Source organism: Bos indicus x Bos taurus, chromosome 7, assembly GCF_003369695.1.
Source record: "Bos indicus x Bos taurus breed Angus x Brahman F1 hybrid chromosome 7, Bos_hybrid_MaternalHap_v2.0, whole genome shotgun sequence".
Classification (NCBI taxonomy): domain Eukaryota; kingdom Metazoa; phylum Chordata; class Mammalia; order Artiodactyla; family Bovidae; genus Bos; species Bos indicus x Bos taurus.
The window spans coordinates 3664310-3683747 of NC_040082.1; the positions used below are offsets into that span (position 1 = coordinate 3664310).

The 19438-nt window shown below is 46.2% G+C and overlaps 1 protein-coding gene across 1 annotated transcript in view; it reads left to right on the forward strand.

The window, feature by feature from the left end:
- Nucleotides 1-19438, forward strand: part of FBXL17 (F-box and leucine rich repeat protein 17) — a 523914-nt gene that overhangs the window by 493028 nt on the left and 11448 nt on the right. Inside the window, exon 8 of the mRNA XM_027545478.1 lies at nt 5291-5433. Coding sequence (XP_027401279.1) covers nt 5291-5433 — 143 coding nt within the window. The remainder of the gene's footprint in view (nt 1-5290; nt 5434-19438) is intronic.

The window sequence follows — 19438 nt, forward strand, 5'->3', positions numbered from 1 at the left end:
GATCAATTCTGAATGTTCATTGGAGGGACTGATGTTGAAGCTGAAACTCCAGTACTTTGGCCACCTGATGTGAAGAGCTGACTCATTTGAAAAGACTCTGATGCTGGGAAAGATTGAGGGCAGGAGGAGAAGGGGATGACAGAGGAGGAGATGGCTGGATGGCATCACTGACTCAATGGACATGGGTTTGGGTGGACTCCGGGAGTTGGTGATGGACAGGGAGGCCTGGCGTGCTGCAGTTCATGGGGTCACAAAGAGTTGGACATGACTGAGCAACTGAGCTGAACTGATTCAGGGTAGATTCGTAGAAATGGCGTTCCTTTGTCAAAATTGACTACATACATGCTCATGTCATTCAGTTACTCTGTTTGCCTATGGAAACACCTTTCAGTGAGTTCATGTATTACCTTGATCATCATATGTTTCTGAATTACAGCTTTGAATTTGTGTGACTTTTTAAAATTTAACTTTATTAGTTATACTTAGCATGTTAAAATGTATTAAAATTGCATTTGGGATACGGAATTAGTCTTGCATAATTCATGCTTTGCCAAGGCTTAATAAGTGCCATTGTAATGTGTCAGCAGCCCCTCATGAAGACAGTAATCGTGCATGCCACGTACCCTGTCCTCCCTGGCACAGTCTACAAGTTCACAATCACTGGCGCAGAGGAGAATTCAAGAACTCCAGCAGGGACATAGTGACGAAGCATTTACGTAATGCTGTCATTTGCCCAGAGCTTTTCATGTTTCAAAGCTCGTTCAAGTCCTCATCTTTCGTCCACTGGACCACTGTAGAATGGTGTGGGGAAATGTCTAATCAGTCACTGTGTTTATGTAGTGCAAAGTCCTCTACACGTATTTTCTCACTTGAACCTCAGACCAACTGTGTGAAGTAGGCAGAACAATTAGTCATCCTCCCTATTGTGCAGGTAAGGGAGCTGAGACACAGGAAAGTTACAATGGTATTCTAAGTTGAACATCTACTAAGTAGTAAGGCCAGAAGTGAATTTGACACCATACCACAATACTGGTTTAGCAGCTCGTGGAAAATGAAAAAATATCCAAAGGTAGGACGTATTCACAGAGAGGTAAATTCCTCAGTATATACTTTGGGATTGAAGGGTTCTCTTGGACCCTGTTTTACAGATACAGGGCAAATTCTTGGCTACCCGGAGCTGTAACGTCTCAGTCCTGAATGGTGGCAAGGGGAAGTACGTTCTGAGTAGACACAGCCTCCTCCGCCCCTGGCACTGCCGCCAGGACAGTGGGCCCTTGCCCTGGAGCCACACCGTCTCCATTTGCACCCTCGTTTTGCCACTCCGTAGGCGTGGGCCTTGGAGAGGCACTCAGCCCGTTTTCTTACCTCTACCGTGCCTGTCTTTTTGTAAGTCTATTTGTCATTGTTGTCCAGTTGCTCAGTCTTGTCCGCCACTTTGTGACCCCATGGACTGCAGCACGCCAGGTTTCCCTTCTTTCACCATCTCCCAGAATTTGCTCAAACTTGTGTCCATTGAGTCGGTGATGCCATCCAACCGTCTCATCCTCTGTCGTCCCCTTCTCCTCCTGCCTTCAATCTTGCCCAGCATCAGGGTCTTTTCCAATGAGTCAGCTCTTCGTATCAGGTGGCCAAAGTTTTGGAGTTTCAGCTTCAGCATCAGTCCTTCCAGTGAACACTCAGGACTGATTTCCTTTAGGATGGACTGGCTGGATCTCCCTGCTGACCAAGGGACTCTCAGGAGTCTTCTCCAACACCACAATTCAAAAGCATCAATTCTTAAGCTTTACAGTCCAACTCTCACATCCATACATGACTACTTTTGGGTCACTGGAAGGATTAAAAGTAACTTTATCAGAAAGACTCCCTGGTGCCATCTAGACATCACTCTGACAGTGATCATTCCATTTCCTTCAAAGCGCTTTTACAGTTTAGAATTATGTGTACTTCTGCGTTTGCTTCACATCTATGTCTCCTCCTAGAATATGGGCTTCTTGGCATCTAGGACTCTGCTTAGCTTTCCTCCTCTTTGTATCTCTTAGGCCCAGTGCTCCTAATCACTGAATGAACATGTCTTGCCTCCATCCACCACTTCCTTGGCCCTGTTTTCATTTCAGCCACGCAGGATGACCTGCAGCTCCCCCATCCCTTCACGTCTCTCTACCCTTCCACGTGCTATTTCCTTAGCCTGCCACGCCAGCCCTCACGCCTGTGTTTTTCTGGAGAATCCTTTCTCAAGATCCTTCAAGACCTGGCTCAGCTCTTCCACGAGGGCTCCCATGACCCCTCTTGTCCCTTGAAGACTGAGGGGCTGCCCTGTCCCTTGGCATGTCTCTGTAATAGAGCTGGCCACGTTGCAGTCATTGGTATGTTCAGCGAATATTTTCAAGAACTGACTCTGTAGTGGGCACATGCTAGGTGCTGAGGATACAGCAGTGGATAGATCTGTCGTTCCAATGGGAAAAGTGAACAACAACAGCGAAAAAAGCGCATAAGTAAGCAAACAAGTAATAGCGAGAAAATGATGGAGTAATTGGTTCTGAGACGCTGACCTTTGCCTTGAGATCTGGAAATGAGAAGTTTGGGGGTGAAAGCGATGGGGGTGAGCCCTGTGTTGTGACTGTTTACCTGGCTGTTCCCCTCCCCGCCCCCTGCCCCTCCTGACCGGCCCTCTGTGACCCTGTGTGGCCCCTGGTGCCCCGCCCTGGCCCTGCAGCCTGCGGCCTCGCCGGGGCTGGGCCAGGGTTCCGGGCTCCCGGCGCTGAGTGCACCCGGGGCAGGCTGCCGGCCGCCGCGCAGCTCGCTGGCTCCAGCCTGCTACCTCGTGATGACGGGAAGGCTCTCCCGGCATTCTGCGACCCAGTTCCCTGGTCTTTAAAAAGGAACTAATACTAAGACTTTGTGGAGTTGCTGTCAGGATTAAATGAGAAAGCGCGCCTGAAATTCCTAGCCCAGAGCGCAGCACCTGGTCGTCAGTAAGTGCCGGAGAAAAGGCTCTAGCGTGCTCCCAAAGTTTTTGTTGCATCAGCGAATGAGTTAAGGAAAAGGAAAATTTAATTCTTACCTCAGTAAACAGAACCATGGCAAAACAGAGACTGAATACCTTGATGGTATCTTCAGCTGTCTTATTTATGGTGTGTTTTAATTCAGACAAAAAAGAAGGGAAAAAAAGGAAATTGCCATTCACTAGTGATTTCAGCCCCTAGAACCGGTAGTTGGTAACGTTCGTGCGCTCACCAAGCGGCCTCGGGAAACTCCGCTGGTCATTTGATGGACTGTCGTCTGCAGAGTGCGGAGCTTTCACGTTCCAGCCCCAAGCCTCGACAGAAATACACAGTCCACCCGTGGGGGGTCGCCTTGCATCTGGCGCTCCTTCTTTTGAGATCATAATTCGAGTACTTTGTAGTGAAAGGGATTTCTTTTCGTGCCTTCTACTTCTTCTGTCATAAGAGAGCCTGAGGATATCATAACCAATGAATTTTATGACACTACCAGAGATAGCACCAGCTTTCTTAGGTCAGGAACACCGATAGGATTAGCCTGAGGTGCTGCTTATACCACACAAAAAAATCACTCTGACCGCACAGCACACCTTGGGCAGATGGCTCCTGCCCTGTCCCGCCTCCTCGGAAAACTAAATGCCAGAGTAGCATGTACACAGTTGAGAACATCAGCGAATTGATATGCTGAGGAACTTCTGGGAATTTTTTTTTCTTCCTTATATTAATAGCATTTTCACTGGAAACACTGGGATCATGATTATTGTTTTTATAAACTGCAAATATCTGACTCATTAGGAATGCTTTGATACTTGAATACATAGGCATGAGTTTTCTAGTTTAAAAAATTACTGAGATAATTAGCAAAGAGATTTTTGCTATATGTTTTTTTCCCTGCAAGCTTTAAGAGTTAACATTTATTTACACGAGTACTTCACTCTGCTCTTATCATTCTAATCAATGGGAAAATATCGGCTGCTTTTAATGTCACAGGAATCAACTCATCCTATCTTAGAATGAGAAATAATTAGCAAACAATTATTATTCCTTTTAATATTTGTGGCGTTGTTTTCAGAGTTTTCCTTTACAAACCAAGGCACCGTAAACGTTTTCTGGCTGGAGGTATTGAAATCTGTTTTGCTGTGCTGCGAGGGTAGAGGTGTGTATGTTTCACTAGAAGTCTGTAGGCAAGAGCCACACTCTCTGGCTGGACGCTCTGACAGGGTGACAGGTTATGGAGCCCTGCAGTGATGTGTGGTGTGCATCACAGACTGTGGGGTAAACTCTGTGCATCAGTAGAGGTACAGGCTGAAGAGTCGAGTAGACTAGGGCAGGGATGGTGTTTGTGTGACAGGCTCCTTCCCTATGTCAGTAGGAGGAACACTTCCCATACGGTGAGGACATTCACCATAACAAATGCTGCTGCTGCTGCTGCTAAGTCGCTTCAGTCGTGTCCGACTCTGTGCGACCCCAGAGACGGCAGCCTGCCAGGCTTCCCCGTCCCTGGGATTCTCCAGGCAAGAACACTGGAGTGGGTTGCCATTTCCTTCTCCAATGCATGAAAGTGAAAAGTCAAAGTGAAGTCGCTCAGTCGTGTCCGACTCTCAGCGACCTCATGGACTGCAGCCCACCAGGCTCTTCCATCCATGGGATTTTCCAGGCAAGAGTACCGGAGTGGGGTATCATTGCCTTCTCCGTAACAAATGCTAGCACCAGCTAAATTCAACTGTATGTGTAATGTCCTCTTAATTCCCAGCTGTCTCAAGAAGGACTAATGTGAAAAATATTATATTCTCTTACATTTTACAGATCATGAACAGATGGGGAAAAAATGTGCCAATTGGTAAAGAAATTCATATGCAGAATCACACACCTCAAAATGGTGTTTCTGAAGGTTTTTCTTTTTAAAAATTATTAAATTTATCTTGGGTAAAATTTAATTACTCCTTGGGGGTTTCCTGTAATGTTATATGCGTAATTCATTTGAGTGTATGCCCTCTACAGATATGAATGTTTGGAAGTGCAGGTAACCTTGTAATGAATTAAACTGATAAAAGGTTGTGTTCCAATAAAGGGGAAATTATGGAATGATTATTCACTTTGTGAAAGGCTCTGTCATAGGGCACGCTTTCCTAAAGCATTTTAAATTGGATTTCGTTTACGAAACATTCGTTTATACACAACATTTCAGGAACAAATGTAGTGAGGAAATGAGAGAAATAGTCATAATAAGATAGAGATCCCTTATGCTGCTGACATTTGTGCTTCCTGTCTTCCTCTGTCTCCCCTTGCAGCTCTGATAGCCATTGGGCGATACAGCATGACAATAGAGACCGTGGACGTTGGATGGTGTAAGGAGATTACAGACCAAGGAGCCACCCTGATTGCACAGAGCAGCAAGTCTTTAAGATACTTGGGGCTGATGAGATGTGATAAAGTGAGTTGCCTGTCAAACTCCTTTCCTACATGTCAGTGTCGTTTACAGCTTGATATTAGATTCTTCTTCTCTCCCTGGGTATATATGTATACATGCACGTACTTATGTTATTACGTTGACCTATCCCACGTTGAAGGTCAGGAAGGGCAGCGGTGAGGAGATACCCCTCGTCCAAGGTAAGGAGCAATGGCTGCGCTTTGCTGGAGCAGCCGTGAAGAGATACCCCACGCCCAAGGTAAGACAAACCCACGTAAGACCGTAGGTTTTGCAAGAGGGCATCAGAGGGCAAACACACTGAAACCATACTCACAGAAAACTAGTCAGTCTAATCACACTAGGACCACAGCCTTGTCTAACTCAATGAAACTAAGCCATGCCCGTGGGGAAACCCAAGATGGGCAGGTCATGGTGGAGAGATCTGACAGAATGTGGTCCACTGGAGAAGGGAATGGCAAACCACTTCAGTATTCTTGCCTTGAGAACCCCATGAACAGTATGAAAAGGCAAAATGATAGGATATTGAAAGGGGAACTCCCCAGGTCAGTAGGTGCCCAATATGCTACTGGAGATCAGTGGAGAAATAACTCCAGAAAGAATGAAGGGACGGAGCCAAAGCAAAAAGAATACCCAGCTGTGGATGTGACTGGTGATAGAAGCAAGGTCCAATGCTGTAAAGAGCAATATTGCATAGGAACCTGGAATGTCAGGTCCATGAATCAAGGCAAATTGGAAGTGGTCAAACAAGAGATGGCAAGAGTGAATGTCGACATTCTAGGAATCAGCGAACTGAAATGGACTGGAATGGGTGAATTTAACTCAGATGACCATTATATCTACTACTGCGGGCAGGAATCCCTCAGAAGAAATGGAGTGGCCATCATGGTCAACAAAAGAGTCCGAAATGCAGTACTTGGATGCAATCTCAAAAACAACAGAATGATCTCTGTTCGTTTCCAAGGCAAACCATTCAGTATCACAGTAATCCAAGTCTATGCCCCAATCAGTAACACTGAAGAAGCTGAAGTTGAACGGTTCTATGAAGACCTACAAGACCTTTTAGAACTAACACCCCAAAAAGATGTCCTTTTCATTATAGGTGACTGGAATGCAAAAGTAGGAAGTCAAGAAACACCTGGAGTAACAGGCAAATTTGGCCTTGGAGTACGGAATGAAGCAGGGCAAAGACTAATAGAGTTTTGCCAAGAAAATGCACTGGTCATAACAAACACCCTCTTCCAACAACACAAGAGAAGACTCTATACATGGACATCACCAGATGGTCAACACTGAAATCAGATTGATTATATTCTTTGCAGCCAAAGATGGAGAAGCTCTATACAGTCAGCAAAAACAAGACCAGGAGCTGACTGTGACTCAGACCATGAACTCCTTATTGCCAAATTCAGACTTAAATTGAAGAAAGTAGGGAAAACCACTAGACCATTCAGGTATGACCTAAATCAAATCCCTTATGATTATACAGTGGAAGTGAGAAATAGATTTAAGGGCCTAGATCTGATAGATAGAGTGCCTGATGAACTATGGAATGAGGTTCATGACATTGTACAGGAGACAGGGATCAAGACCATCCCCATGGAAAAGAAATGCAAAAAAGCAAAATGGCTGTCTGAGGAGGCCTCACAAATAGCTGTGAAAGGAAGAGAAGTGAAAAGCAAAGGAGAAAAGGAAAGATATAAACATCTGAATGCAGAGTTCCAAAGAATAGCAAGAAGAGATAAGAAAGCCTTCTTCAGCAATCAATGCAAAGAAATAGAGGAAAACAACAGAATAGGAAAGATGAGAGATCTCTTCAAGAAAATCACAGATACCAAAGGAACATTTCATGCAAAGATGGGCTCGATAAAGGACAGAAATGGTATGGACCTAACAGAAGCAGAAGATATTAAGAAGAGATGGCAAGAATACACAGAAGAACTGTACAAAAAAGATCTTCACAACCCAGATAATCACGATGGTGTGATCACTGACCTAGAGCCAAACATCCTGGAATGTGAAGTCAAGTGGGCCTTAGAAAGCATCACTATGAACAAAGCTAGTGGAGGTGATGGAATTCCAGTTGAGCTATTCCAAATCCTGAAAGATGATGCTGTGAAAGTGCTGCACTCAATATGCCAGCAAATTTGGAAAACTCAGCAGTGGCCACAGGACTGGAAAAGGTCAGTTTTCATTCCAATCCCAAAGAAAGGCAATGCCAAAGAATGCTCAAACTACCGCACAATTGCACTCATCTCACATGCTAGTAAAGTAATACTCAAAATTCTCCAAGCCAGGCTTCAGCAGTATGTGAACCGTGAACTTCCTGATGTTCTAGCTGGTTTTAGAAAAGGCAGAGGAACTAGAGATCAAATTGCCAACATCCTCTGGATCATGGAAAAAGCAAGAGAGTTCCAGAAAAGCATCTATTTCTGCTTTATTGACTATGCTAAAGCCTTTGACTGTGTGGATCACAATCAACTGTGGAAAATTCTGAAAGAGATGGGAATACCAGACCACCTGATCTGCCTCTTGAGAAACCTGTATGCAGGTCAGGAAGCAACAGTTAGAACTGGACATGGAACAACAGACTGGTTCCAAATAGGAAAAGGAGTACGTCAAGGCTGCATATTGTCACCCTGTTTATTTAACTTATATGCAGAGTACATCATGAGAAACGCTGGACTGGAAGAAACACAAGTTGGAATCAAGATTGCCGGGAGAAATATCAATAACCTCAGATATGCAGATGACACCACCCTTATGGCAGAAAGTGAAGAGGAACTCAAAAGCCTCTTGATGAAAGTGAAAGTGGAGAGTGAAAAAGTTGGCTTAAAGCTCAACATTCAGAAAACGAAGATCATGGCATCCAGTCCCATCACTTCATGGGAAATAGATGGGGAAACAGTGTCAGACTTTATTTTTCTGGGCTCCAAAATCACTACAGATGGTGACTGCAGCCATGAAATTAAAAGACGCTTACTCCTTGTAAGGAAAGTTATGACCAACCTAGATAGCATATTCAAAAGCAGAGACATTACTTTGCCAACAAAGGTTCGTCTAGTCAAGGCTATGGTTTTTCCTGTGGTCATGTATGGATGTGAGAGTTGGACTGTGAAGAAGGCTGAGCACCGAAGAATTGATGCTTTTGAACTGTGGTGTTGGAGAAGACTCTTGAGAGTCCCTTGGACTGCAAGGAGATCCAACCAGTCCATTCTGAAGGAGATCAGCCCTGGGATTTCTTTGGAAGGAATGATGCTAAAGCTGAAGTTCCAGTACTTTGGCCACCTCATGCGAAGAGTTGACTCATTGGAAAAGACTCCGATGCTGGGAGGAATTGGGGGCAGGAGGAGAAGGGGACAACAGAGGATGAGATGGCTGGATGGCATCACTGACTCGATGGACGTGAGTCTGAGTGAACTCCGGGAGTTGGTGATGGACAGGGAGGCCTGGCGTGCTGCGATTCATGGGGTCGCAAAGAGTCGGACACGACTGAGCGACTGATCTGATCTGATCTGATGTTATTACAGGTATGCATGGTAAGCTGCCTGGTTTTCTAAAGTAATCTGAGATGATTTTTGAATATCTGTGTTTAAAAATGAATGTTTGTGCTTATGCAGAAAGGAAACAGCAATCACACTCAACTTAGATTTTGGCTTCCTGTCCATAAGTCCGTGGACCACGATTAAACGTGTTTGCACGGCACCCTACAGTGTGCATGGCTTAACAGTGAAATTCCACTCAGGGTTCCGAGTTTCCTACAGCAGTAAGTTGGAAAGCCCACTGCCAGATGATTCTGTCGCAGTCTGAGGTGTGCGATTCCACTGCTCAACGTCTTTGTGTTCTGGCCCTCGGGGGGCAAGAAGGGGCCAGTGAGGCAGTGTTAGGTGGGAATCTCCACACTTCAGATGCTGCTTTTCACACGTGTTGAGAAGCAGTCCCAGAGGCCCCACCGAAGGTCAGTGGAGCTGGCCAGAGGCGTGAGCCTGAGTTTGAGAAGTTGGGCTGCATCTAATAAAGATGATCAAAAGCTGACCTGATAACCAGGCGTTGGAGAGGCGCTCTCCCCTTTGCCTCTTTTACGTTTTCCCTGGTAACAGATCTAGGAGACGGTCGTTTGTACTGTGAAGGGGAGAAAACGGAGCTCAGAAGGACCAGGCACTGGCCCTAGACCCCTCATCCAGGGTGGTGCCCCAGATCTTCAAGTCTGTGTCCAGTGCCAGGGGCCCACCCCAGGGGCTGTCTCCAGGGAAGGGGTGCTTCCTTGAAAAAGACCCACCTCAGCTACTGGCTCTGAAAATGTTGGCAGCTTGTAACAATTTATACACGTGTGCTACTTTTTGTGATTGGTGATTAGGGACAATGAAGCAAAAGAGCGTGAAGCTAAATATAGATGCCTCTCAAAGGACGTGTATTTTCTAAATGTAGCAAATCTGGGGACAAATAAGAATGGCCCAAATTCTCTGTGTGCTTTGTCAGTTTTGTTAATTGACCTAGTTCTTTTTTCCAGATGTTTTACAATCCAAACTTACACCAGACCTCTCCAGTTAGTTATGATTAGAGAGATTTTATATACTCAGCCCAGCCTAGAAAGCTGACTGAGTTTATTACTGAGCAACAGTGGAGACCCCAGGGTGGCAAGTCTCTCTTAAATTTCACTACTAACTAACTTAACACTGCTACTAACCCTGTCACTTCAAAATGACTCCTTTTAAAACAAGTGAAAGAGTCCATAGCAGGCAGAGTAGTCTAGAAACCCTGAACAGTGACAGCAGAACTCTTTGGCTTCTGCCTGAAGGAATTGCTGCACATGAATTCCCTAATCAAGGAGAGGGAAAGGTAAGCATTTAAAACTGGATCCACGTGCCCACAACCTTTGGTGAAAGTCACCGTGTTTCTAGCCCGGGCTCTTTAGACCTGTTGAGATCAGCACCCTCTTCGGAGCTGAATTTATACTCCAGTTAGTTCAGAAGATCCTTTCGGACATATTTGCTGACCAGCATTTTGCCAATTTTCAGTAAGTGGAAGGATCCTTTTCTGCATAAATCCAAATTCGTCCAAATTAGGGCTGTCACAGTCCAGCCCACTGTAGCCAGCCCAGCCCAGCCGGCTGGTGTCCTCAGGCTTAAGGCAAAACACAGGAGGTTCTGTGAGGATGCAAGAAGTTTCCACACCACACACAAAGCACACGTAGAGCCTCGCACTTAAAAGCCTGCTGCTTGATTTAAGTCAGTAAGTGTTAGTCGCTCAGTCGTGCCCAATTCTTTGCAACCCCATGGACTGTAGCCCACCAGGCTTCTCTGTCCCTGGGATTTCCTAGGTAAGAGTACTGGAGTGGGTTGTCATTTCCTTCTCCGGGGGATCTTCCTGACCCAGGGATCGAACGCAGCTCTCCTGCACTGAAGGCAGACTCTTTACCGACTGAGCTGAGCCTGCTGGTTGGTTTAGTTGGATGGAAATCCAGTGTGAGTGTTCTGTCTTCCGCATTTCTATTATACTGTCCATCTCCAGATTCTAAATTTCTATCAGGACTCAAAGGAGTATGTGAGTAGCGAAGAACCAAAGGTAGCAGTTGAGGACGTGGACTCTGGAGCCAGAGATGAGGTGCAGGTCTGGGCTCTGCACTTAGCTGTGTCAGCTCGGACAGGTTAACCTCTGAGTGCTTCCGTCTCCTCCTTTGTAAAACAAGGATAATAACTGTACCGTCTTGTGGAAATGCTGTAATTACATAAGTGGACATATATCAAGCCCTCAGAGTAATGCTTGTCATATATAAAATGCTTAATGTTAATTATTCTTAACAATATTATACTAACCTGGGTCTTGATTTTTGAATTTGCAAATGAGAAAAAATTGCATTGCCTGCTATCCCGTTGTTGAAAGGATATCTTTAGAAAGAGGAAAGACATGAACTCAAAGATGTTGCCATTTCAGTTTTCCCTCACTTAATTTTAAGATTATTATTTCTACATAAATAGATCAATAATTGCATATTAAACACACTCTATGAAGGGAAACTGATGCCTCTGAGGGATAGTGTATTTGGAATCAACTTACTGATCCAGGCATAAGGCTAAAGATAGGTTTGCAGTGGGGGACAAAGGTGAGTTAAAGATGAAACAATTCAAATAGGCAGGAAAGCAAAAAGAAGGAAAGAAGAAAAATGGTGAAGGAGAGGATATTAGAACCGAAACCGGAAACAGTGAAGTTCTGTTGAGGATGCAACGAACCACTGTCCGTCTCCGCGTGGTCCTCTGTGCCAGCAAAGACAGGAGGAAGGAAGTTCATGTGGGCCTCTCACTCGTCTCCATGTACCTTAATCTAAGCTGCTAGCCCCTGGAAGCTTCTTCAGTTCTCTGTCCCCTCTCTGCATACCAACTGGAACCAAAGGCGGGGGCAGAGAGACACCCCTGGCCTCCACAGCCAGCCCCGCTGGCAGGCCTGCGGTCGGTGGGCTTCCTGATCTGGAGACGAATGGGCTTCATCACGTCTGTGCGTCCCAGGGCTGGTGCTCTGCAATCCTGGGCTTTTCTGAAATGCTGAAACCCGATTCTATTTTCTTTCACTCGGGGCCACTTATATTTGATTTGGAAGCTATACTTTAAAAATGTCTGCTTTTTTTGCCCCCTCACTTGAGCTTTTGAAGAATTAAATAACAAAATGCACTGTTACCTGTTGTAGGGGGAAAAAAGTGTTTCTCTTCCTCAGGCTTTCATTAGATAAACAAAGAACAGATGAGAAAATGTATCCTTTGCAGATGAAAGCAGTCTAAACTCAACAGCAGTAAATTTGTCTGGCAGCAATGGGTGACTCCTAGGAAGGAGTCCTCCGGTCGTTAGACAAATGCAGCTTTCCCCTTGTGCTTGTAAAATTAGGAAGCACATTAAGAAGCCCCTGTGTGAGTAGCTTTTCTGATTGCTGGATGGATAAGCACGTTAGAGGCATTACTTTGGGTTTGAAGCCGACGCCACTTAATCCCTTAAACTTCAGTGCATTGTAAGAGCGCAGAGAAGAAAACGCTGTGTGAGACGGCTTTGATGAATTGGGGTGAACTTATATTCTTAAAGACTGTTCAAAGGCTTACTTGACCTTGGGAATTAGAGTTGACCCGAAATCACCTATCAACTTAACACGCATTTATTTGGTGATTTAGTTAAAACTACTTGTATAACCAACGGGACTCTCTAATAAGAGCAATATGTTTTTTTCTGCTTTCCGCAATTATAGACAGTCAGTGGCTTTGGTCATAGAAGTCGTTTTCACAACTTCAGTGAATTCTAGATTCTATTCAGATCTGTTTCTTCTAATAATATGGTATTTTCCTCACTTCTTACATGGCAGTTTGGATGGAGAACAAAACTAAGAAGGACCAAAAAAAAAAAAAAGTTCCTGGGAAAGCTGTAGGGCCAATGGAAATGCAGTGTTCGAGGTTAATGAAAAATGTTTGGGGTAACAAGGTTGATGAAAAGCAAGGGAGCCCAGTGGCGTGGCGTTGGCTGAGAAACCAGACCTGGCCAGAGGCAGGCCGGCTGGTTTGGGAAACCTCCGTGATAAAATGTCGAGGTGGAAACCTCTGCAACGTGTGTTAATACAGAAGTTTGGAGACAGAGGGCCTGAATTATGAGCAGCGAATAACATCATAAATGTAGCAATTCTCAAATGCCAAACCCTTGTGAAAAGCAGTTGGATGAAGAAATTCTGGAGCTTTTAAAAGCTCCCTTTCACTTTCTATATTTTTTTTCTTTTTCTGTAACTTCATGCAGAACTAATTTTATACACTGTTCATTTGATTTGAAAATGCCAGCGTCTGGGGTAGCATTAAAGAGCATTATTGAGGGAGCCACTCTTGGCAAAGCACTTGGCTGGAAATGCTTGTTGGCGCTCACGTGTCTGCGGAGTCGTCGATGGGGGCGGGGAGCCCCCGTTCACCCCACTGTGCGCTTCTGCCCAGAGCAGGTAGCAGCCCTTCTGCAGGGAAGCCGCCTCGCCTCGGCCCATAGGGGCGCCTGGAGGGCCGCGGGGGCCACCCGACTTAAGGAGCAGACATAAATAGATTCTGAAAGGTCCACCCCGATGTCCTCTGACCAAAGCCTCTTGGAATTTCTTTGATTTCTAGTTGACATAAATTAGAATTACACAGGCGTGAAGAGTCCGCCCAAAAAAAGATCAGAGAGGCTGCTGGGGGAGGAGAGTTGCCTCTGTGATCCTATTGATTATCCAGCTGCCTTGAGGCCAGAGGCCGACTATTATTGATCCACACACCATGGAAATAATCAAATTAATTCATTTCTCATCAAACTGCCACTGCCAAGACCTTTCTCCTCACCTGCCCTCATTCCTGAAGTGCTTAGTTGAGGAGCGAAACAGATGATCTCTTTTAATAAGGGATGATTTCTTCAGGTCATAAGAAATCCTTGTTTTCACACAGGGTTTCTCTCATTAAAATTGTGGAGAGATTTAATCAAATCAATGAGCAGTCAATGCAGGAAGAAAGTAAGGGAGACCAGTCAGCTCCTTAAAGCCAGGAATCTGCTTTGCAACCTTAAAATAGCAAGAGCCAAGTTTTGCATGCCCAATGTAATGTAAAAATATTCAGGAGGAATTGACCACTACGTTGTTTTTTTTTCAGGAAGTAATTATGGTAAGAGAAAGCCTCAACAGCCTAAAGATTTCTGCGGAGAAAATGGAGTTTTCATCAGCTTATTTAGGAGCCATGAGCAGGAAAGCCCTACGGGGAAAATAATATAGGACTCTGTAACTAATACACAGAACTAACTGGAAAAATCAGTTTAGGGGAAAAATGATTTGCGGGGCCCTGTGTCCAGGACTGTTTGGGTAGCAGTTCAGCCGTGAAACAGCGTGTACCTGCGGGCGCTGCCCTTGCCCACGCGTGTCCACAGCTGTCTCCAGGTTGCCGGGAGCCAGGATTTTAAGATCGCAAATGGATGCCTTATCAAAGAAAACAAAACAAAGTGCTCCCCTGACAAGGCGGGAGCGGTCTGACGGTATCAGATGGGGTGGTCATGGGAGACGTATCTGTTCCCCAAGCTGCCCGCCAGGCCATGTGCTCCAAGAGAGGATGTGAAAATCGGAGAGTTGTGTGTGGTTGGGGCTCTAAAATCCGAACTCGAGTCCTTCGCTTGAAGTATCAGCATCTTGTTCCTTTTGCTGATAAAACAGTTTCTCCCAGTGATTTCCACACAGGAGCACTTTAGAACACATTTTTACAGCCCTCTCCTGATTATCCCTGGTAATTGAAACAGGGAAAAAACATCAGCTGAAATTCAGAGGTTATCTCTCCACTCATTTTAGCCAAGGCCCCATCTCCGCCTCTCCCAGCCCTCCTCGCCTGAAGTTCTCCCGAGCAGTCACTGAAGGCCTTTCTGGTGTTTAATAAAGCAGGAGAGCCTGCTGCAGGACCTCACAGGGGTCACACTGGTGAGCGCTGGAGGCAGCCCGCTAGGTTTCCAAATTCTTCACCCTTCGCTTGACTGTCTGTGGGGCTTCCGACAGCTTAAGCTCTAAAAGCCTGTTTTACCATCTGAAAAATGGGATCGTGTTTGCCCCACGGGATGGTTATGAGATTATATGAGATACTTCAATGAAGGACTTAGCCTAAGGTCATGCAGTCCGTAAGTGTGTAATGTCAGCTACCATGACTGTTACTATTGACTCGTGTATATACATGGCTGCCCTGGAATCGGATATTTAACCGTGATGTGAACTGCCCAGTTCATATATTCTAGCCATGAATATAAATTCACATGCTCAGATCTTACAAAGAAAACCTAGGCCCCTGAGATTCAGACAACAACTTTTTTTTTTTTTAATTTGTTTTGTGAATAGCTGCTGCTGCTGCTAGTTAGGATCCATTAAATGACGGTCAAACATATGGAGGACGAAACCTCGAGACCTGCAGGGCTAAGTCCTTTCTTGTGAACAGAGAGAGTAAGGGCTCGGCAAGTCAGACCGCACGTCAGTTCCAGGCTGGTGTGTTTCTTCAGGGAAGACCGCGTGTCCCTGGAATCTTTTGGGGGTGGGCAAGTAGCTGCGGTGTCTTACTTACTCCTTTTGTGGGACTGATGCATGGTGAAATGTTTTCTTAAAGGAGGAAAGAGGAGGCCTGCTGTTCCCTAAAGGCTGCGGGGTAAATAGAACGTTATGTTGGAGTTTGCCTGCAGCATCATTGCTTTGCAGTAAATAATCTCCTTGGAACTCTGATTTGGCTTAAGTAATTATAAGAAAGAGTTAAGGTTGGAGGATCATACTGGTTTTTTCTGATGTAGAAATAAAAAAGATTAACAGGGAGTTCCTACAGGAACTCTGACCCCAGCACTCCTAAGCCTCTCACTTCGAAAAGTAGAAATGAGGACTGCCTGCCGACACTCCAGAGACTGGGGGGTCTGCGGGTCCCTGGAAGGGGGCCCCCAACCTGCCTCCCGAAACCCAGCCACTTGGCGCCAGGCTACCGGGGCCTACCATGTCTGGGCAAGTAGTTTTTCAGGAGAAAGCCTGTTTCCTCCCCCAGCTTCCAATGTTTATTATATTATTTTATCAGTGCATTCAAAAAGCATCTGTTGGGCTCCTTACTATGTTCCAGTAACTGTAACAGGGGACAGGTCAGAAAAAAACAGTGAACGAGGTCAGAGTTCCTGGCCCATGGAGCCTGCAGCCCGCTGGGGAAGACAGACAAGCAAATGGGCAGGCAGAGTGGCGTCCGGGTGCCAGAAATTCTGTGTCTTCTGCGCGAAGAACCTCGCTTTGGTCTCGCATGGCTTTCGGCGACGCTCCTTGCAGTTTTGTCTTTCCGGCACTCGATGGTTCAGTTCCCGGAAAGGACCGACTGTGGACACTTTTCACCACCCCCGACAGGTCTTTCCACGGCGCAGGCGCGACAGTGACTTCCATCTCACTGACTCCGCTCTCTGCCTGCCTGTCCGCAGCTCGCTCCATCCCCGAGCAGCTGCACCCACGTGGCGCCAGGCTCCTGCTGCCTCCTCCCAGGCTGCCTCTCTGCGCCTGCATTCCCCTATCCGTAAAGTGGGCATGAGAGCAGCACCCATCTGAGGGCCGTGGGGAGGATTAAGGGAGTCGGTGCCTGTAGGTTCCTTCCATGAAGAAAGTCATGCGTGTTAGCCCTTGCTTCTGGTGGTGGTGGGTTCTTCCACCCTCATCCCCAGGATGCCCTCCTCCTAAGGATGGAAGGACCGTGTGGTCCTAGCCTGTGCTGTAAGCCAGGCCCTGCCACAGTGGCTGGTGCGTAGCAGATGCTAAACAAACACGCAGTGGACGGCAGACAGGTGCCTTGCGGTTGTCCCCACCTGTGCTCTGTGCGGCCCCAGGGTCCCGAGGAGGTGCCTGCGAGCCTCTTAGGGATGACAGGGTGGCTAGGAGGCCAGAGGGCCTGTCCCGGCACCTAACAGCAGCCCCAGTGACCCCAGTTTGACTGCTTTATCTGCTTGGCTTATCTATTTGATTTGTTTACTTATTTACTACTTTGGTTTGCAGAAAAGTATCATACAACCAAAAGCAAGTTTGAAAACCATTAGATCCCATTGCTTCTGAATCATTTGACAGAAAATGAAAAAGTATCTATTTCACTTTCACTTTTCAGACAGGGGAATAAATAAGTGAGTAAGAAAGATGACACCTTGGATTTAGTACCAGTTCCCTGTAGCTGGGGGGTTCTGAGGGCTGCCCCGGGGGCCCAGGTCAGTCAAGGATGGAGTTCAGACATCTGCGGTATGATGAGACTCACACCTGTCAGAGCCTAACCCTGAACTGCTCTGATTCAGGTAGAGCCTCTCTTCTGAAAGGCAAAACTGTCGCTTGTTTATGCAGAAGAAATTTTTGCTGCTAATAAATTTATTTTAGGAAACAGGTCAAATCCATAAATTCTACCTCCTGGAAATTCAGTTTTAGAAAGATTTCTTATTTTTAATCAGGTGTCCACTAGTGATTACCATCACCCTAAAGCTTTATGTAAGAAAATAAAAATTGAAATCAAGAAAGCCGTTAAGCACAAAAGAAAACATAATTTTAGGTTCTGAGCATTTTCTCTCTCAATTGTGTTTTTCAGCTTAACTTGTGCAAGTTTAATTTAGAAACACACAGATGTGTTCCCATAAATATGTTACACTCACTGCTCCCTCAGTGACGATGTTTATTAATTATCCTATTAGGACCCAGGTTTTCTCAAGTAGTCTTTCAGGGGGCCACCAAGTCTTCCCCAGTGGCTTTGTCCATCCAGGCGTCCCACACATGTCAGGATTGTTCTTACGTGTGCCGCATGTGCAAATCTGTACAAACTATGCACAGCCTTGCACAATGGGTCAGTACCATAGGTTTGCAGCCTCAGGACATCCTATCCCAGACTATACCTGAAGTCTCCACTTGGCTTGAAACATGCTTCTGGGTGGAGGCTCGCTCGGTGGAACAGGGAATGAAAACGCCGCTGCTGTTTCTCTCTGACGATCTAGTTGCTGGACGCCCGTCGCCCTGGTCTCTAATCAGAGGCTTCAGGTCGGTGAGCCCCCATTCTCACTTAGCGCTGCAGGCCTTTCTGTGATCCCCGCTCTTCCAGATACCTTGTAGCTTTCTCGCCATGCTAACTCAGGTGAGTGGAAGCAACGCTAGTGTTGACAGGCAACCCACATTTCCCAAGAAAGAGACAGCATGAAGCCAGGCCTGTTGTGATACTGACTGAGCAGAGCACTTCCGACCGTCGCAGATTCTGGGTGGAGAGACTGCATCTGGCCGAGCTGAGTGAATCTGTGAGCCTGCCTGTCAGGCTCATCGCATCCTCAGTGTCTCTCTTTCTATGCTTTGGGATTTGGGGATGAGTTTTTTTGCCACCCAAGAGTAATATTTCTTACCTCTGTATAAAAAAATACATCCTCGAAGGCCTTGGGCTCTTGGCATGAGGTTCGTGCATGAGGCTAGTGCATTAAGGGTGGCCTGTAAACACATGTATTTAGCGGGTGGTTTTTAGACTCCAGTAAGATAGTCATTTTCTCCTTAAGATTATATCAGACACTCAGGCATGTGCGCCCTCTCCTCCCGCCTCGTGCGTGGTCCTTGAGAAAGCTCTGGGTGCTTGTGTGAGCTGGGTGTAGGGAACTCTTTCCCTCCGTGAGACGTTGGGAAGGTCAGGTGGCCACCTCCTGTGTCTCTGGGATCTCGTCAATCAACCTGAGCTTTTCACCCTGAAATCTTCCAGGGGCTTTAAAACATACTTATGCCAGGGTCCCATTCCTCCAAGACTGGCATGCATTTGGTCTGGGATATGATTGGGCCACTGAGACTTTTTCAAAGGTTCCCCAGGTGGTTCTTATCAGCACTTGGACCGGGAACCACTGTATTCTTGTTTGTATTCTTGGTTGCAGACACAGTTTAATTTCTTTTTTTAACTTAAAAATTTTTGTGAGTTAAACCTGAGACATTTTGACTTCATAGGAAATCCACTGAGAAATGTTTTTTCTCGGCTGAACACCTGTTTCCCCTTAGTCTCCGTGGACAGAACGTGTTCATGTTAATTACTTTGATTTAGCAGTCACCTCCATGCCTCCGCTATGAGTTACATAACAAGATCGCCTAAGCAGTGTGTGCGGTATTCTGGATGTTCTTAGTTATCCCCTAGTTTCAGTAACTGCACGAGACTTTCTGGGATAAAACTGTCCCTGGAGTTCTTTGGCGGCTGCTGAGGCTGAAGCCCAGAGACCTCTTAAATGAATTCTCTTTTGGGGGGGATCATTGACATAGTTGAATCCATCACACGTCGGGAAACACAGATTGATATTTGTTACGTATGAGTCGCCGTGGGGTTCGGAGAGAGACCTTGGTTTGGCTGAGAAAGGAAGCGGAGTGGAAAGGCAGGTGACTGCCTGCAGACGCGGGCACCGTCTGCTCATGCTCAGAGTCCTCCCGCAGTCCTCCCCAGCCTCTCCCTTCGCTGCAGGTCCTCCCACAGCCTTCTCCTATCTGTTGAGCTGCTGGACTGCTGGGAAGCTCG